Raw genomic sequence first — 17,640 nt, forward strand, 5'->3', positions numbered from 1 at the left:
AATTCAAGTATATGAAGAAAAATAAAATTTAACTTCACACAGGCATGTAATTGTAAAAGGGAAGAGTATTTTAACAGTTTTAAGGTAATTGTCAACATTTTCCTCAGCTACTACACCAAACTCAATCAGAGGTAATTTCTTAAAGGTTGGTAGCCAACATGGAATCTAAAATATTATCAATGAACTTTTCATACTCTGCTACATTTAAATCTACTGGTCTACGTGTTAGGCAGGCTCTGTGACAGCACCCAATTATCCCTATCTCATGACCTGTGCGTGAACATCTTGAGTATGTGCAAGATCAAACAGAATGAGGCAGAGGTGACAGGATGTCACTTCCAATAATCAGGTTACAAAAAGATGGTGGCTTCCATCCTGAGCTGTCCTCTCTGGCTCTCTCATTTGCTCTGTGGTATGGAACTGATGATGTCTCCAGTTAACCATCAGCCACATAAGTGAATTTAGACTCTTCCTCTAGTCATGCTTTGGGACGCCTGTAGACCTGGCTGACACCTTGATTATACCCTTGAGAGACCATAAAAGAGGGACCCAACTAAGCCACACCTGGATTCCTAACACATAGAAATGGTGATATAACAGACGTTTGTTGTTTCAGGACGTTAAATTTTGAAACAATTTGTTAAACAGCAGCAGATATCTAATATATATTGCATATACAAATATATATTGATCAGAACAGATATTTCACCCATGTACAATTTTGTAACAGTGTGCTTTGGTGGCTTGAAAATATTTGTTCACTGAGTTATGCAAAACATTCCAAATATTGACCACTTCATCATAAAATATTTTAAAAAATAACTGTTAATGTCACCACTAATCTCATCAGAAGATTATTAGATGTGAAAAGAAGGGAAGTGAAAAGCAAAGGAGAAAAGGAAAGATATACTCATTTGAATGCACAGTTCCAAAGAATAGCAAGGAGAGATAAGCCTTCCTCAGTGATCAATGAAAAGAAACAGAGGAAAACAATAGAATGGGAAAGACTAGAGATCTCTTCAAGAAAATTAGAGATATCAAGGAAACATTTCACGCAAAGATGGGCTCGATAAAGGACAGAAATGGTATGGACCTAACAGAAGCAGAAGAGATTAAGAAGAGATGGCAAGAATACACAGAAGAACTGTACAAAAAAGATCTTCACGACCCAGATAATCACGATGTTGTGATCACTCACCTAGAGCCAGATATCCTGGAATGTAAAATCAAGTGGGCCTTAGGAAGCATCACTATGAACAAAGGCAGTGGAGGTGATGGAATTCCAGTGGAGCTATTTCAAATCCTGAAAGATGATGCTGTCAAAGTGTTGCACTCAATATGCCAGTAAATTAGGAAAACTCAGCAGTGGCCACAGGACTGGAAAAGGTCAGTTTTCATTCCAAACCCAAAGAAAGGCAATGCCAAAGAATGCTCAAACTACCACACAATTGCACTCATCTCACACGCTAGTAAAGTAATGCTCAAAATTCTCCAAGCTAGGCTTCAGCAATACGTGAACTGCGAACTTCCAGATGTTCAAGCTGGTTTTAGAAAAGGCAGAGGAACCAGAGATCAAATTGCCAACATCTGCTGGATCATCAAAAAAGCAAGAGAGTTCCAGAAAAACATCTATTTCTCCTTTCTTGACTATGCCAAAACCTTTGACTGTGTGGATCAGAATAAACTGTGGAAAATTCTGAAAGAGATGGGAATACCAGACCATCTGATCTGCCTCTTGAGAAACCTATATGCAGGTCAGGAAGCAACAGATAAACTGGACATGAAACAACAGACTTGTTCCAAATAGGAAAAGGAGTATGTCAAGGCTGTATATTGTCACCATTTTTATTTAACTGATATGCAGAGTACATCATGAGAAACACTGGGCTGGAGGAAGCACAAGCTGGAATCAAGACTGCCGGGAGAAATATCAATAACCTCAGATATGCAGATGACACCACCCTTATGGCAGAAAGTGAAGAAGAACTAAAGAGCCTCTTGATGAAAGTGAAAGTAGAGAGTGAAAAAGTTGGCTTAAAGCTCAACATTCAGAAAACGAAGATCATGGCATCCGGTCCCATCGCTTCATGGCAAGTGGATGGGCAAACAGTGGAAACAGTGGCTGACTTTATTTTGGGGGGCTCCAAAATCACTGCAGATGGTGACTGCAGCCATGAAATTAAAAGACGCTTACTCCTTGGAAGGAAAGTTACGACCAACCTAGACAGCATATTGAAAAGCAGAGACATTACTTTGCCAACAAAGGTCCGTCTAGTCAAGGTTATGGTTTTTCCAGTGGTCATGTATGGATGTGAGAGTTGGACTATAAAGAAAGCTGAGTGCTGAAGAATTGATGCTTTTGAACTGTGGTGTTGGAGAAGACTCTTGAGAGTCCCTTGGACTGCAAGGAGATCCAACCAGAACATTCTGAAGGAGATCAGCCCTGGGATTTCTTTGGAAGGAAAGATGTTGAAGCTGAAACTCCAATGGTTTCGCCAACTGATGCGAAGAGCTGACTCATTGGAAAAGACCCTGATGCTGGGAAAAATTGAGGACAGGAGGAGAAGGGGACGACAGAAGAAAAGATGATTGGATGGCATCACCGACTCAATGGACATGGGTTTGGGTGGACTCCGGGAGTTGGTGATGGACAGGGAAGCCTGGTGTGCTGCGGTTCATGGGGTCACAAAGAGTCGGACATAACTGAGCGACTGAACTTAACTGAATCTCATTAGAAAGCCTTTAAGTACTAGGAAGCTAACAAGATCACAATCATGGACTTAAACTTTCTAAAATTCTAAGTTCTGCATGAAAGCTGTTTTTTCCTCAAATGACTGGCAACAATTAATGTCAATTGTTTGCCTTGAAGCAGTTAACAGGCTTTGTTCACATTCAAGAAAATGTCTGCCAAATGCCTAACTCTAAATAACTACAGTTTGTCAGTAATCTTTCAAGAAAAATAGCGTTCCATAAAAAAAGCAGCTAGTTTAGGTTTCAACTCAAATACGAATACAAGCGTTTTTCTTTAAAGTAACCAGAGCACTTCAGTATACAGAAGTGCTTTATGTACACATCCTATTTCATCAAAAAGAATAGTTTAAAAATATGGGTCAAGATCAAATGAAATTAATTTTTATTGCTTTGCCAAGAATGTTAATCAGTAAAATTGGCTTAAAAAAAAAAAAAAACTTGCAAGTATGTATTAGTGAAGAATTCAACAAGTAGCAGCAGTTTGGTGCTACTGTCCTGATTTAATTAAGATGGCAGTAGTTTGACCAATCATTGCTTCTCAACTATCAGCCCAAATGTCAACACTGTGAAAAAGGCAAATAACTTGTTAGTATTATTATGAAAATGGTTCTGTTCTTACAGACCCACTGAAAGGGTATCAGGGACTCTCAGACCACACTTTGAGAAACACACTTTAAATCGATACTACTCCTAAGAAGAAAACAGTTCTCCAAAAACCTTTTCAAAGTTATCATAAGGTCTACTAACGAAAGTTAAGACTGACTTCCTAATTGTATAAAGTCATTCTTATCCCCCACCCTCATCAAACCAGAGGTAAAAGAAAGTGATGTTTCAAATAGAAACTCTCTTGCTTCAAACAGTAGAACAGCATAGAACCCATTTGCTGTAGTCTTCCCCACACAAAGATCCTGCCTTTATTCCTTGCAATAAAGGAAAGAGAAAGCTTCCAAGGGCATTATTCCTGAGCTCTATTACATTTATATGTAAAAAAAAAAAGCAGAAAGCACATATTATTCTTCAATATTCAGACCTTATAGTGCTCTTTCTCCCATCTTTATTTCTGAATCTTCTTCTCATCACTATTTCTGATGCTGGAGAGTACATTCTTTATTTCTTTCTACAGTAAACTCCAAAGCTGCCAGGTTAAAGATCAATCTTAAAACTCTCAACTAACTGGATTTTTCAAATCAAAAGACATGGTTTATATAATTTTCTTCATCTTTTTCTTACAACTTATTTCTTCTTTTAGCCTGCCTACCGACTTCTTATAGACCTATTTTTTGGCATCACTATTCTCAATATACACAATACATATTTCTATGACGCTGTCTACCCAACCAAATCACAACTTCTTCTTCTGGGTTTTGGGTTTCTTTTTAAGTTTTTTTGGCCACACTACATAGCAGGCAAAATTTTAGTTTCTCCATCAGGGATGGAACCTGTGCCTCTAACAGTGGCAAGTGCAGAATCTTAACCACTAGACTGGCAGGGAAGTTCCTTATCTTCTGTAGTTTTAATATACTTCTTAAGGCCTAAAATATCTGGCTCACAAAAGGTAAGTGCTTGTTAAAATAAAATTATACGCAATGTTGAGCATCTTTTCATGCGTTTGTTGGCCATCTGTGTGTCTTCTTCGGAGAAATGTCTGTGTAGGTTTTTTGCCCATTTTTGATTGTGTTATTTGTTTTTCTGGTACTGAGCTGCATGTATATTTTGGAGACTAATCCTTTGTCAATTATCTTGTTTGCAATTATTTTCTCTCATTCTAAGGGTTGTCTTTTAATCTTATTTGTTTCCTTTGTTGTGCAAAAGCTTTTAAGTTTAATTAAATCCCCTTTGTATATTTCCATTTTGCTTTTGTTTTTATTTCCATTACTCCAGGAGGTGGCTCAAAGAGGATTTTGCTATGATGTATGTCAAAGACTGTACTGCTGATGTTTTCCTCTAAGAGCTTTATAGTAATGCAAGTCAAAACTATAATGAGGTATCACCTCACACTGGTCAGAATGGTCATCATTAAAAAATCTACAATCAATAAATGCTGGAGAAGATATGAAGAAAAGGGCATCCTCATGCACTGTTGGTGGGAATGTAGATTGATACAGCCACTATGGAGAACAGTACAGATTCCTTAAAAAAACTAGGAACAGAACTACCATGTGACCCAGCAATCCCACTACTGAATATACACCCTGAGAAAACCATAACTGAAAGAAACACATGTACCCCAATATTCCGAGTGAAGTAAGTCAGAAAGAGAAAGACAGATATTGTATATTAATGCATGCATATGGAATCTAGATGTTACTGATGAACCTATTTGCAGGGCAGCAATGGAGACAAAGACATACAGAACAGACTTGTAGACACAGTAGAAGAGGGCAGGACGAACTGAGAGCAGCATGGAAACATACACATCACCATATGTAAAACAGACAGCCAGTGGGCATGTGCTGTGTGAGACAGGGAGCTCAACCCAGTGCTCCGTAACTACCTAGAAGGATGGGATGGGGCGGGAGATAGAGGTTCAAGAGAAAGGAAACATATGTGTACCTGTAGCTGATTCATGATGTATGGCAGAAACCAGTACAATATTGTAGAAACCAGTACAATATTGTAAAGCAATTATCCCCCCAACCCAAATTTTTAAAGAATAACAAAATCTGCCTTCCAACGCAGGGGACAAAGGTTGTGTCCTTAGTCGGGGAACTAAGATCCCACATGCCTTGGGGCAACTAAGACCTGATGCAGCCAAATAAGTACAATACAATAATACAATAATAATAATACAAAAATACAATAATAATTTTTGTGTTAAAAAAACTATAATTTTTCTTTAAATCTGATTAAATGTTCTATTTCCTACTATGCACCCCAGACTGATACCATAATTTTTTGCATGGATTAGAGATTATTTTCTCCTTTTTTCAATACAGGAATGGCACTTCTAGAAATTAAATAAGAGTTCCCTGGTGGTTCAGTGGCTAAGACTTTCCGCTCCCAATGCAGGGGACCTGGGTTCAATCCCTGGCCAGGGAACTAGATCCCACATGTGTCAACTAAGAGCTGGTAGAGCCAAATAAATAAATACATTAAAAAAAAAAAAAGAGTGAAGATATAGTGTATCAAGACAGTAAGGACATGGCAGTCAAATGGGTACTCAAAAAAAAACAAAACAAAACAATCAGTCTTTTATCTAATGATAGATTTATTTCCATTATAAGGCAGCAATTCCTTTTGCTTATTTTCCTCCTTTTGGCCTTCTGAAACAACTATGAACTTTTTAATCTGATTCACTCATCAGAAAGAACCAACTGTGCAACTTGCCTCAGTGGAGTACGGAATTACAAGCTAAGAACTGACTGTACTTTAAATAATAACCTCTGAACAAGCCTTCACATCTTTTGATAGCTTCATTAAAATCCTGAAGACAACAATAAAGGCAAATAAAGCTAGAAAAAAAAGGTAAACTTACCACCAAACAAAGGTTCTGGTTCCACCAGTATTTCTTGCTTTTGAGGAATTGGGGCACGAACTTCCTCTCTATTAAGAAAAAAGAATAAGTGGGAAAATATCCAAATGAAAACTGTTTTCTGCTACCTATTCTCACTGTAATTATTATGAATACATTCAAATTAACAAGTAAAATGAACAACAGACTTAGTGACTTTAAGGAACCACATTAAATTATGACAAGTGATTGTTGGGTGATTTCCAAATAGAGATCAACTGGGACAAGGTACCTGGCATAGACAGCGCAAATGGGCTTAAGGAAAGAGAACAAACATAAAAATACAAGATACTGTGCCTTTCCTCTTAAGTTCCCTACCCTAAATTCTTAAGGAAAAAGAAGACAGGAAATTTATACACACACAAAAAAAGTTCAGGAATAAATTAATGGAAAAATATGAGCTTAATAAAAGCAATATTTCATCATCACTACATCAAATAGAGAATTAAAACACAGATATATTAATATAAGTTTAAACAGGCAGTTAATTTTATGCTAGTTATGATGGAGCTAAAGTAAGTAGTTGCTGTTTTGTTGTTTAGTCACTAAGTCATGTCCAACTCTTTTGTGATCCCATGGACTGTAGCCTGCCAGGTTCCTCCAACCACAGGACTTCCCGGCAAGAATACTGGAGTAGGTTGTCATTTTCTTTTCCAGGGGATCTTCCTGACCCAGGGATCAAACTGCATGTCCTGTGTTAGCAGGCGATTCTTTACCACTGAGTCACCAGGGAAGTCCAACCTAGGCAGTACTTTTGGATTATTCATTAAAGAGACACTAATAACAGGAAAAAACACTCATCTTTTAAAAGCCTATAAATTCTTCAGAGTTCACCTCCAGAGGGTTTACTAATAATCCATCTCTTCTAGTAAACAATACTCATTTAGATATGCTGTAAAAATGGTACATATCTCTTTATATGTCATTTAGTTATTTGAGCTTTAACTCAACTACAAAACTCTGCTGATTAATGTTCATAGCATGTAGTAAGTTCCAAATTTAATATGTTCCTCTTAAATGTTAATTTAACTTAGGCCAATGTTTTTCATTCAGGTGTTTCTATAGTAATAACTGAGCTTAAGGCTCTGTTTTTGACACCTAAAAGTTGAAACATCAAAACATGCTATTTAATGAAGTATCAATACTCATTTGTCAACAAAAACTAACATACTGTAAATAAAAAAGAACTAGTCAGACAAATGGAGAAGGCAATGGCACCCCACTCCACTACTCTTGCCTGGAAAATCCCATGGACGGAGGAGCCTGGTGGGCTGCAGTCCATGGGGTTGCTGGGAGTCGGGCACGACTGAGCGACTTCACTTTCACTTTTCACTTTCATGCACTGAAGAAGGAAATGGCAACCCACTCCAGTGTTCTTGCCTGGAGAATCCCAGGGACGGTGGAGCCTGGTGGGCTGCCGTCTATGGGGTCGCACAGAGTCGGACACGACTGAAGCGACTTAGCAGCAGCAGCAGTCAGACAAAGAAATCTACAATAAGCCAAATGAGTGAAGCATAAATGATAATTTAGTATTACGTTATGAACTCTTTCCTACTGGATTTCAGTCACTGCTCACAAATGGAACTGCAATACTCTGAAGAAACAGACGTGTGTCTCTAAGAAGAAGCTCTATTAAATCTCTTTCACCAAAGAATAGGCCATTATCTTAAGAAAAAGATATCTTAACAGACAACTTTTACCTGAATAGATCTTTTCATCATTGGTATACTTTACATTTTACATGAAAGTGTGTGCGTGTACAGAATTATCTCAATCTAAGGCTTCCAAGGGAACATTTCATGCAAAGATGGGCTTGATAAAGGACAGAAATGGTATGGACCTAACAGAAGCAGAAGATATTAAGAAGAGATGGCAAGAATACACAGAAGAAATATACAAAAAAGATCTTCACGACCCAGATAATCATGATGGTGTGATCACTGACCTAGAGCCAGACATCCTGCAATGTGAAGTCAAGTGGGCCTTAGAAAGCATCACTAGGAACAAAGCTAGTGGAGGTGATGGAATCCCAGTTGAGCTATTTCAAATCCTGAAAGATGATGCTGTGAAAGTGCTGCACTCAATATGCTAGCAAATTTGGAAAACTCAGCAGTGGCCACAGGACTGGAAAAGGTCAGTTTTCATTCCAATCCCAAAGAAAGGCAATGCCAAAGAATGCTCAAACTACCACACAATTGCACTCATCTCACACGCTAGTAAAGTAATGCTCAAAATTCTCCAAACCAGGCTTCAGCAATATGTGAACCGTGAACTTCCTGATGTTCAAGCTGGTTTTAGAAAAGGCAGAAGAACCAGAGATCAAATTGCCAACATCCTCTGGATCATGGAAAAAGCAAGAGAGTTCCAGAAAAACATTTATTTCTGCTTTCTTGACTATGCCAAAGCCTTTCACTGTGTGGATCAGAATAAACTGTGGAAAATTCTGAAAGAGATGGGAATACCAGACCACCTGACCTGCCTCTTGAGAAATTTGTATGCAGGTCAGGAAGCAACAGTTAGAACTGGACGTGGAACAACAGACTGGTTCCAAATAGGAAAAGGAGTACGTCAAGGCTGTATATTGTCACCCTCCTTATGTAACTTATATGCAGACTACATCATGAGAAACGCTGGACTAGAAGAAGCACAAGCTGGAATCAAGATTGCCAGGAGAAATATCAATAACCTCAGATAGGCAGATGATACCACCCTTATGGCAGAAATGAAGAGGAACTCAAAAGCCTCTTGATGAAAGTGAAAGTGGAGAGTGAAAAGGTTGGCTTAAAGCTCAACATTCAGAAAACGAAGATCATGGCATCCGGTCCCATCACTTCATGGGAAATAGATGGGGAAACAGTGTCAGACTTTATTTTTTGGGGCTCTAAAATCACTGCAGATGGTGACTGCAGCCATGAAATTAAAAGACACTTACCCCTTGGAAGGAAAGTTATGACCAACCTAGATAGCATATTGAAAAGCAGAGCCATTACTTTGCCAACAAAGGTCTGTCTAGTCAAGGCTATGGTTTTTCCTGTGGTCATGTATGGATGTGAGAGTTGGACTGTGAAGCAGGCTGAGCGCCGAAGAATTGATGCTTTTGAACTGTGGTGTTGGAGAAGACTCTTGAGAGTCCCTTGGACTGCAAGGAGATCCAACCAGTCCATTCTGAAGGAGATCAGCCTGGGAGTTCTTTGGAAGGAATGATGCTGAAGCTGCAACTCCAGTACTTTGGCCACATCATGCGAAGAGTTGACTCATTGGAAAAGACTCTGATGCTGGGAGGGATTGGGGGCAGGAGAAGAAGGGGACGACAGAGGATGAGATGGCTGGATGGCATCACTGACTTGATGGAGGTGAGTCTGGGTGAACTCCAGGAGCTGGTGATGGACAGGGAGGCCTGGCGTGCTGCGATTCATGGAGTCGCAATGAGCCGGACATGACTGAGCGACTGAACTGAAGGCTTCCTGGTAGCTCAGCCGGTAAAGAATCTGTCTGCAATGCAGGAGACCCCAGTTTGATTCCTGGGTTGGGAAGATCTTCTGGAGAAGGGATAGGCTACCCACTCCAATATTCTTGGGTGTTCCTGGTGGCTAGGCTGGTAAAGAATCCGCTTGCAATTCAGGACACCTGGGTTTGATCCCTGGGTTGGAAGCTACCTGGAGAAGGAAATGGCTACCGACTCCAGTATTCTGACCTGGAGAATTCCATGGACTGCATACTCCATGGGGTCGCAAAGAGCTGGACACAACTGAGCAACTTTCACACAGAAGGCAATTTAATTACTCAAGAAACAAGTCTTAAATCTGATGAAATATATCAATTAGGGCCATGGCTTAATTAGTAGTCCTTATACAGAAAGACATATTTTAGGTTATCTATTCCAAGACTGCTGGCTACCTAATGAAATGGAAGAATGGAACAGAAGGTGAACTGTATAGAAAGAAAACCTGTTAAGAAAGTAGGCTATGGTGTTAGTCACTCAGTTGTGCCTGACTCTTTGAGACCCCATGGAGCACACCAGGCTCATCTGTTCAGGGGATTCTCCAGGCAAGAATACTGGAGTGGACTGCTATTCCCTTCTCCAGGGGATCTTTCCCACCCAGGGATCAAACCTGGGTCTCCTGCACTACAGGCAGATTCTTTACCATTTGAGCAACTGACACTGGCTTAGGAAGTAGGTGCCACTATCAAATGCTAATCAATTAGTAATACAAATAATCTAAGCCAAATTATAATGTAATTCAGTAGGAAAAGACATTCATTAATCAAAAGTATTTTTAAGTACAATTAAGAAAACATGTTTTAAACAGTGAAGACTGATATGTCAGCTATGAATACCTGTTATAAACTAAATCATATTTTCGTATTGATTTCCATTAAAGATTTCAGTTATGTTGGTGGAGATTGGATTACTGAACTTGACATAAAAAGCCAATACAGATAGGAAAAACCTTCGTAAGATACAAATAAAAATCTTTAAAGTTCACACTTTGTGGGAAAATAGTATATTACTCTAGAATCTAGAACTAGATTAAAAAAAAAAAAAAAAGCAATCATGTCCTGGAATGTTTCTGCGGCTTTTTAAGTCTAATTTAGTAAATATCAAATCCACACCTTTGGCCTATTCTATTTAAGGGGATCCCTTCTGTCTAGTATCTCATGTTGTAAACATTAAAGAGTTATAAAGGGCTATCTGTATTAAAATCTTATTTAAGGGTATTTGAAATTTTGATTCAAAAATCAACGTATTTTCCAAAGACTACTGGAATTTTGCCTAACAGATATTCATTTTAAACTCTCCTTGGTATCAAACGTAAAGGGCGGAAAACATCAATGTACTTATCATTTGTCACTATTCTCCATATATTACAGTTCTATATGCTGAAGGTGCTTCTAAAGATTAGATACCTATAGTTATTTAAGGCATAAAGGATTAGAATTTTTTTCAAAAAATTTTCATGACAATTCAAAACTTTCCTGGGACAATGTAGGAAAATCTAAAAATGGGAGATCTGACCTTTATTGGGCTCTACTTGCATATCTGCTACTTAATTGCCGCATAGCTTGGGGAAATGGCTATACTTCAGCTTCCTGTGTAAAACATGGAAAATAATACCCACCTATAGGATTCTTCTGAGGATTAAATAATAGACTTGACAGTGCTCTAGAGAATTTAAAGCACATAAGTATAAAAATTGTCACCTGATACATTCAGATGCTTTCAACTTTTTATTTGTTCAAAATAGAGAATTAACCTAATTGACAAAAACGTAACTGCTCAATGTTGGCAGCAGGTAGCTCCTAATAATAAATATTAAATTCATACTCTGTGTGTGGTCTGACAGTGGAGACACTTGCTGAACTGGTACTGGGCTCTTCAGCGATTCCTCCACCATCCAAAAACATAGTGACTGCCATCTCCAGATTATTGTTGCAGGCTTCAAGCATATGTTTCCCTACACTTTCACTTGCACCTGAAATAGTATAAAAACAAGAAAAAAGTTAAACAAAGACATCTTCTTACATTCAATTCACATTAGAAGACAGAATGCCCAAGGAAATTAATAGTACTTTCCCTCTTTAGAATGTTTTTTTAATTAATTTATTTTTAAGTTGAAGGATAATTGCTTTACAGAATTTTGTTGTTTTCTGTCAAACCTCAACATGAATCAGCCATAGGTATACCTATGTCCCCGCCCTCTTGAATGTCCCTCCCATCTCCCTCCCCATCCCACCCCTCTAGGTTGATACAGAGCCCCTGTTTGAGTTCCCTGAGACATATAGCAAATTCTCATTGGCTACCTATTTTACACATGGTAATGTAAGTTTCCATGTTACTCTCCCCATAAATCTCACCCTCTCCTCCCCTTTCCCGTGTCCTTAGGTCTACTCTCTCTGTCTGTTTCTCCACTGCTGCCCTGCAAATAAATTCTTTGGTACCATCTTTCTAGATTTCATATATATGTATTAGTATATGATATTCATATTTCTCATTCTGACTTACTTCACTCTGTATAACAGGCTCCAGGTTCATCTACCTCATTAGAACTGACTCAAACAAGTTCCTTTTTATAGCTGAGTAATATTCCATTGTGTGTATGTACCACAACTTCTGTATCCATTTATCTGTCAACGGACATCTAGGTTGCTCCCATGTTCTAGCTACTATAAACTGTGCTGCAATAAACATTGATGTGTCTTTTTCAATTTTGGTTTCCTCAGCATATATGCCTAGGAGTGGGACTGCTGGGTCATATGGTGGTTCTATTCCTAGTTATTTTAAGGAATCTCCATACCGTCTTCCATAGTGGCTGTATCAATTTACATTCCCACCAACAGTGCAAGAGGGTTCCCTTTTCTCCACAGCCTTTCCAGCAGGTACTGTTTGTAGACCTTTTGATGATGGCCATTATGACCAGGAGAATGACCATTATGGCAGAAAGCAAAGAAGAACTAAAGAGCCTCTTGATGAAAGTGAAAGAGGAGAGTGAAAAAGTTGGCTTAAACTAAACATTCAGAAAACTAAGATCATGGCATCCTGTCTGATCACTTCAAGGCAAATAGATGGCAAATGGAAACAGTGAGAGACTTTTATTTTCTTGGGCTCCAAAATCACTGCAGATGGTGACTGCAGCCATGAAATTAAGATGCTTGCTCCTTGGAAGAAAAGCTATGACCAACCTAGATGGCATATTAAAAAGCAGAGACATTACTTTGCCAACAAAGGTCCGTCTAGACAAAGCTATGGTTTTTCCAGTAGTCACGTATAGATGTGAGAGTTGGACCATAAAGAAAGCTGAGCGCCAAAGAATTGATGCTTCTGAACTGTGGTGTTGGAGAAGACTCTTGAGAGTCCCTTGGACTGCAAGGAGATCCAACCAGTTCATCCTAAAGGAAATCAGTCCTGAATACTCATTGGAAGGACTGATGCTGAAGCTGAAACTTCAATATTTTGGCCCCTCGATGCAAAAAACTGACTCATTGGAAAAGACTCTGATGCTGAGAAAGACTGAAGGCAGGAAGAGAAGGGGACAACAGAGGATGAGATGGTAGGATGGCATCACCAACTCAATGGACATTGAGTTTGAGCAAGCTCCAGGAGTTGGTGATGGACAGGGAATCCTGGCATGCTGCAGTCCATGGGGTCGCAAAGAATCAGACACAACTAAGTGACTAATTCTGACCAGTGTGAGGTGATATCTCATTGTAGTTTTGATTTGCACTTTTCTAATAATGAGCGATATTGAGCATCTTTTCATGTGTTTGTTATTCTGAGTTGTCTTTTCACCTTGCCTACAGTTTCCTTTGTTGTGCAAAAGCTTTTAAGTTTAATCAGGTTCCACTTGTTTACTTTTGTTTTTATTTCCATTATTCTAGGAGATGGGTCACAGAGGATCTTGCTTTCTTTTTTCTTTAAATAATTATTTAATTCTACACTGTTGCCTGATTAGTGTGAAATATACAGAACTAGAAAAGAAAGCAGCAACATTAAAATGTAGTCTTCATAATAAAACAAAAACTAAATAAAGCGTTTATTTGCTATCTCTTTAAATAAACCAACTATATATTCAATATTTGTTAATCAACTGAAAAATAAAATGAAACATATCCTAGAAAGTTAGAACTACTTCATTAGAAAAAATGCAGTTCAGTTAGCAATTTCTATTTCTAACAGAAAGGAAGCATTTTCGTAATAATGGGAGAGGAGATGCTACATTTTTTGTCAAAGATATAATTAAATCAAAATCTGCTACGAAATGCCAATCTTCATCATTTAAAACTGGTCCTATCACACAGTTACTCATTTATTTGTACAGTAAAGCAAACATAATCTGTTTGACGCAATGTAAATTGGTAAAGCCCTTTAAGAAATCAATTTTTAAAAAATATTTATTTACTTGGCTGCACTGGGTCTTAGTTGTGTGACATGAGATCTTTGATCTTTGTTGTGGAATGCAGAATCTTTTAGTTGAAGTATACGAACTCTTAGTTGCAGCATTTGGGATCTAGTTCCCTGAACAAGGATCAAACCTGGGCCCCCTATATTGGGAGCACAGAGTCTTAGCCAGTGGGTCACCAGGGAAGTCCTAAGAAATCAATTTTATAAGATGTTATCAACAAACATAAAAATACCTTTTACAATTTTTGACCCAGTAATTTGGACTTGTAGTCTAGATAAACCTACATAAATCTATACAAATCTAAATAATCTATATAAATCTAGTCTAAATAAATCTATATAAAATACACGCATAACCATGTCTATATACATGTCCAATATAACTTCAGTTAATACCGAAAAACTGGACAACATAAATGGCTAACAGCAGTAGAATCTAAATTGTAAATCTATTTGGTGGGACATTCTGTGAGCATTAAAAAGCATCTCAGGTCACAAGGAACTATAGTCAATATCCTATAATAAACCACAATGGAAAAGAAAAAAAAAAGCATCTCAGACTTTCCATTCGAGATGATTTTCTTTCTACCTGAATTTTGTCCCTTAGAGTCTCCTCCAGCCAAGACTGATGGTGTGTTGGTTTTTTGTTTTTGATCTGATAACACCTTTTATTTTGCCATTGTTCCTGAAAGTTTCAGTGGATATTTTATTTTAAGGCTGACAGTTATTTTTTCCCAGTACACTGAAGATAGCATTCCGGTGTCTTCTGGCTTCTGCTACTGCTTGTGGGAAGTAAGCTGCCAGACTAAAGAAAAACATTTTTATAGCAATCTGTTGTTTCTCTCTAGTTGCTTTTAAGATCTTCTCTGTCTTTGGTCTTCAGTAGTTTCACTCTGATTTGCTGGGGCTGACTTTATTTATCCTTCTTATGATTCATTGAACTTCAACCATAAAGACTTATCTTTTATCAATTCTGAAAAATTCTCAGACATTTTCTTTTAAGGGTCTTAGTTGAGGCATGCATCGACCTTCTGTTGCAGTGTCCCCTGCACTGGAAGACTGATTTCTTAACCACTGGACCAGGGAAGTCCCTGCCGATTTGTCTTTGACCTGTTCACGAGCTTTTGTGTTGTGCTATAACCAGATGCATCTGACTCTTTGCAACCCCACGGACTGTAGCCCACCAGGCTCCTCTGTCCATGGGATTTTTCAGGCAATAATATTGGAGTGGGTTTCAATTTCCTTCTCCAGGGGATCTTCCTAACCCAGGGATCAAACTTGCACCTCCTGCATTGCAGGCAGATTCTTTACCATAGTGCCACCTGGGAAGCCCTCATGAACTTTTAGTTTTAATTTTTTATAACTAGAAGTTCTGGGTTTTTTCTAATCTGATTGGTCATGTTTCAGAGACCCTTACTTCATACTCTTACTTTGATCTTTTTCCTTTATTCTAATAAATTAATCAAACTTCGAGGAATTACAAAGACAAAAGATAAACTACCTGCAGTCTCTAGTGGTCACTGTCTCGTTTCTGCTGGCTCTTGCCCACTGTGCCATGGTTTTTTGTGCATTTTGTGATTTTTCTGAATGTGATCTCAAGTGGCTTAGAATTTTAATCTGTAGATTTATGAAGCCTGGGTTGAAGGTACACCCCTTCTCAGAGAGGATGATTTAACAGATTTTGTAAAGTACCTGAGGGTACTACCAAACAGGGGCTATTTAAAATACATTCTTGACCTGAAGTTTTATATGACCACATGGGAAATGTGACCTTGTAAGAGCCTTTGCTATAAATTCTCAGTGAAGATATCTCCTACCACTCCCCAAATGCAAAGGTTCCAGTGTCGTGAATGGAAGAGGTCTCCTTGCAGATTCTTCTCCTTAGAAGGCAACAGGCTTGTTTCCTGTGCCCTATGAGGCTATCAAAAGAGAAATTTAAAGCCATCCAGTTTGGGCACATTCAACCAGGGTGAAAGCTTAAACCTAGCTAACATCTCATTCCCAATTTCATTTAATATTTAAGCTTCTGAATATTCTTTATTTCCTTGCCAGCCAGTGAGGCATCTTGAAAGATTTTTAAAAATAAATATTTAAGTCAAGTCTTTAACTCTTCTTACCTAGATTACTAAAATAGGCTCCTAAATGATCATCATTCCATTTTCCACCTTGCTGCTGAGGTTATGTTCTAATATACAAGTGTAATTATCACACATAAATACAAACACAAATACACACAAATGGCTTAAAATTCTTTAATGGCTCTCTGACACCTACAGTATAAATTTCAAAGTCCTTATGATCTGGCAAGTCCTTTGTGATCAGACCTCAGCCTATCTCTCTGGCTTTGCCTCTCCTCTTCACCATCTTACAAATTCAGTATTGCCACACCAAATTACATGCTTGGAAAGTCTTTATTCTCCTTATCTCCTCCTTCATCCAGTTCATGCACACTCAAGAATCACTGTAAGCATTACTTCTGTCAATTCCTGTGCTGAGCATTCTCTATACTACCTCCTCCCCACTCTCACCGCTGTTGATACTCTACTACATACGTGGATATACTACTAAGCATTAAATGCTTGTTTACTTTCTGTTTCCTCCAGAAGAACAGGAGCTTCTTGAATTCATTTCTGTCTTGGTATCCCCAGCCCTAGTATTGTCGTTTGCTTGCATGTTACCAGCATCCAGTAGGCTTAGAACTATCTCATAGTACTTCAGCTAACCAGTTAGTACACTGGGAAAGAAGTGCCAGACTTCAATCAAAAAAGCCTTCTATATCCTTTGAATTTTTTTTTTTCGTGGCCAAGCCAAATGTTTGCAAGATCTAAGTTCCCCAACCAGGGACTGAACCAGGGTCCTGGCAGTGAAAGCACTGGATCCTAACCACTGGACTGCCAGAGAATTCCTCTATTCTTTGAATTTTAAACCACATATTATTTGTTTTAAACTTCCCTTATAAAAGTGATATGGTTACACTGTGGAAATCACTAACAGCAAGTGGGTATTTAGGAAAAATGAACTTAAGATAAAACTTCCACTTAAAGCATCACATACAAATTTTTTAAATGGTATTACCAAGGGAACATTTCATGCAAAGATGGGCTCAATAAAGGACAGAAATGGTATGGACCTAACAGAAGCAGAAGATATTAAGAAGAGGTGGCAAGAATACACAGAAGAACTGTACAAAAAAGATCTTCACGACTCAGATAATCACGATGGTGTGATCACTCATCTAGAGCCAGACATCCTGGAATGTGAAGTCAAGTGGGCCTTAGAAAGCATCACTACGAACAAAGCTAGTGGAGGTGATGGAATTCCAGTGGAGCTATTTCAAATCCTGAAAGATGATGCTGTGAAAGTGCTGCACTCAATATGCCAGCAAATTTGGAAAACTCAGCAGTGGCCACAGGACTGGAAAAGGTCAGTTTTCATTCCAATCCCAAAGAAAGGCAATGCCAAAGAATGCTCAAACTAC

General features: G+C 38.4%; 1 protein-coding gene across 2 annotated transcripts in view; it reads right to left on the bottom strand.

Annotated features, from left to right (window-relative positions):
- The window catches only part of UBXN7 (UBX domain protein 7), a 59,914-nt gene that overhangs the window by 26,787 nt on the left and 15,487 nt on the right, over positions 1 to 17,640 (bottom strand). For both annotated transcript variants that reach the window (XM_061411674.1, XM_061411664.1), the window contains exons 2-3: positions 11,589 to 11,736; positions 6,227 to 6,294 (exon numbers count right to left, since the gene is read on the bottom strand). In XM_061411674.1, the coding sequence (XP_061267658.1) occupies positions 6,227 to 6,294; positions 11,589 to 11,736 (216 nt within the window). The remainder of the gene's footprint in view (positions 1 to 6,226; positions 6,295 to 11,588; positions 11,737 to 17,640) is intronic.

The sequence above is a fragment of the Bos javanicus genome, chromosome 1 (assembly GCF_032452875.1).
Source record: "Bos javanicus breed banteng chromosome 1, ARS-OSU_banteng_1.0, whole genome shotgun sequence".
Taxonomy (NCBI): Eukaryota; Metazoa; Chordata; class Mammalia; order Artiodactyla; family Bovidae; genus Bos; species Bos javanicus.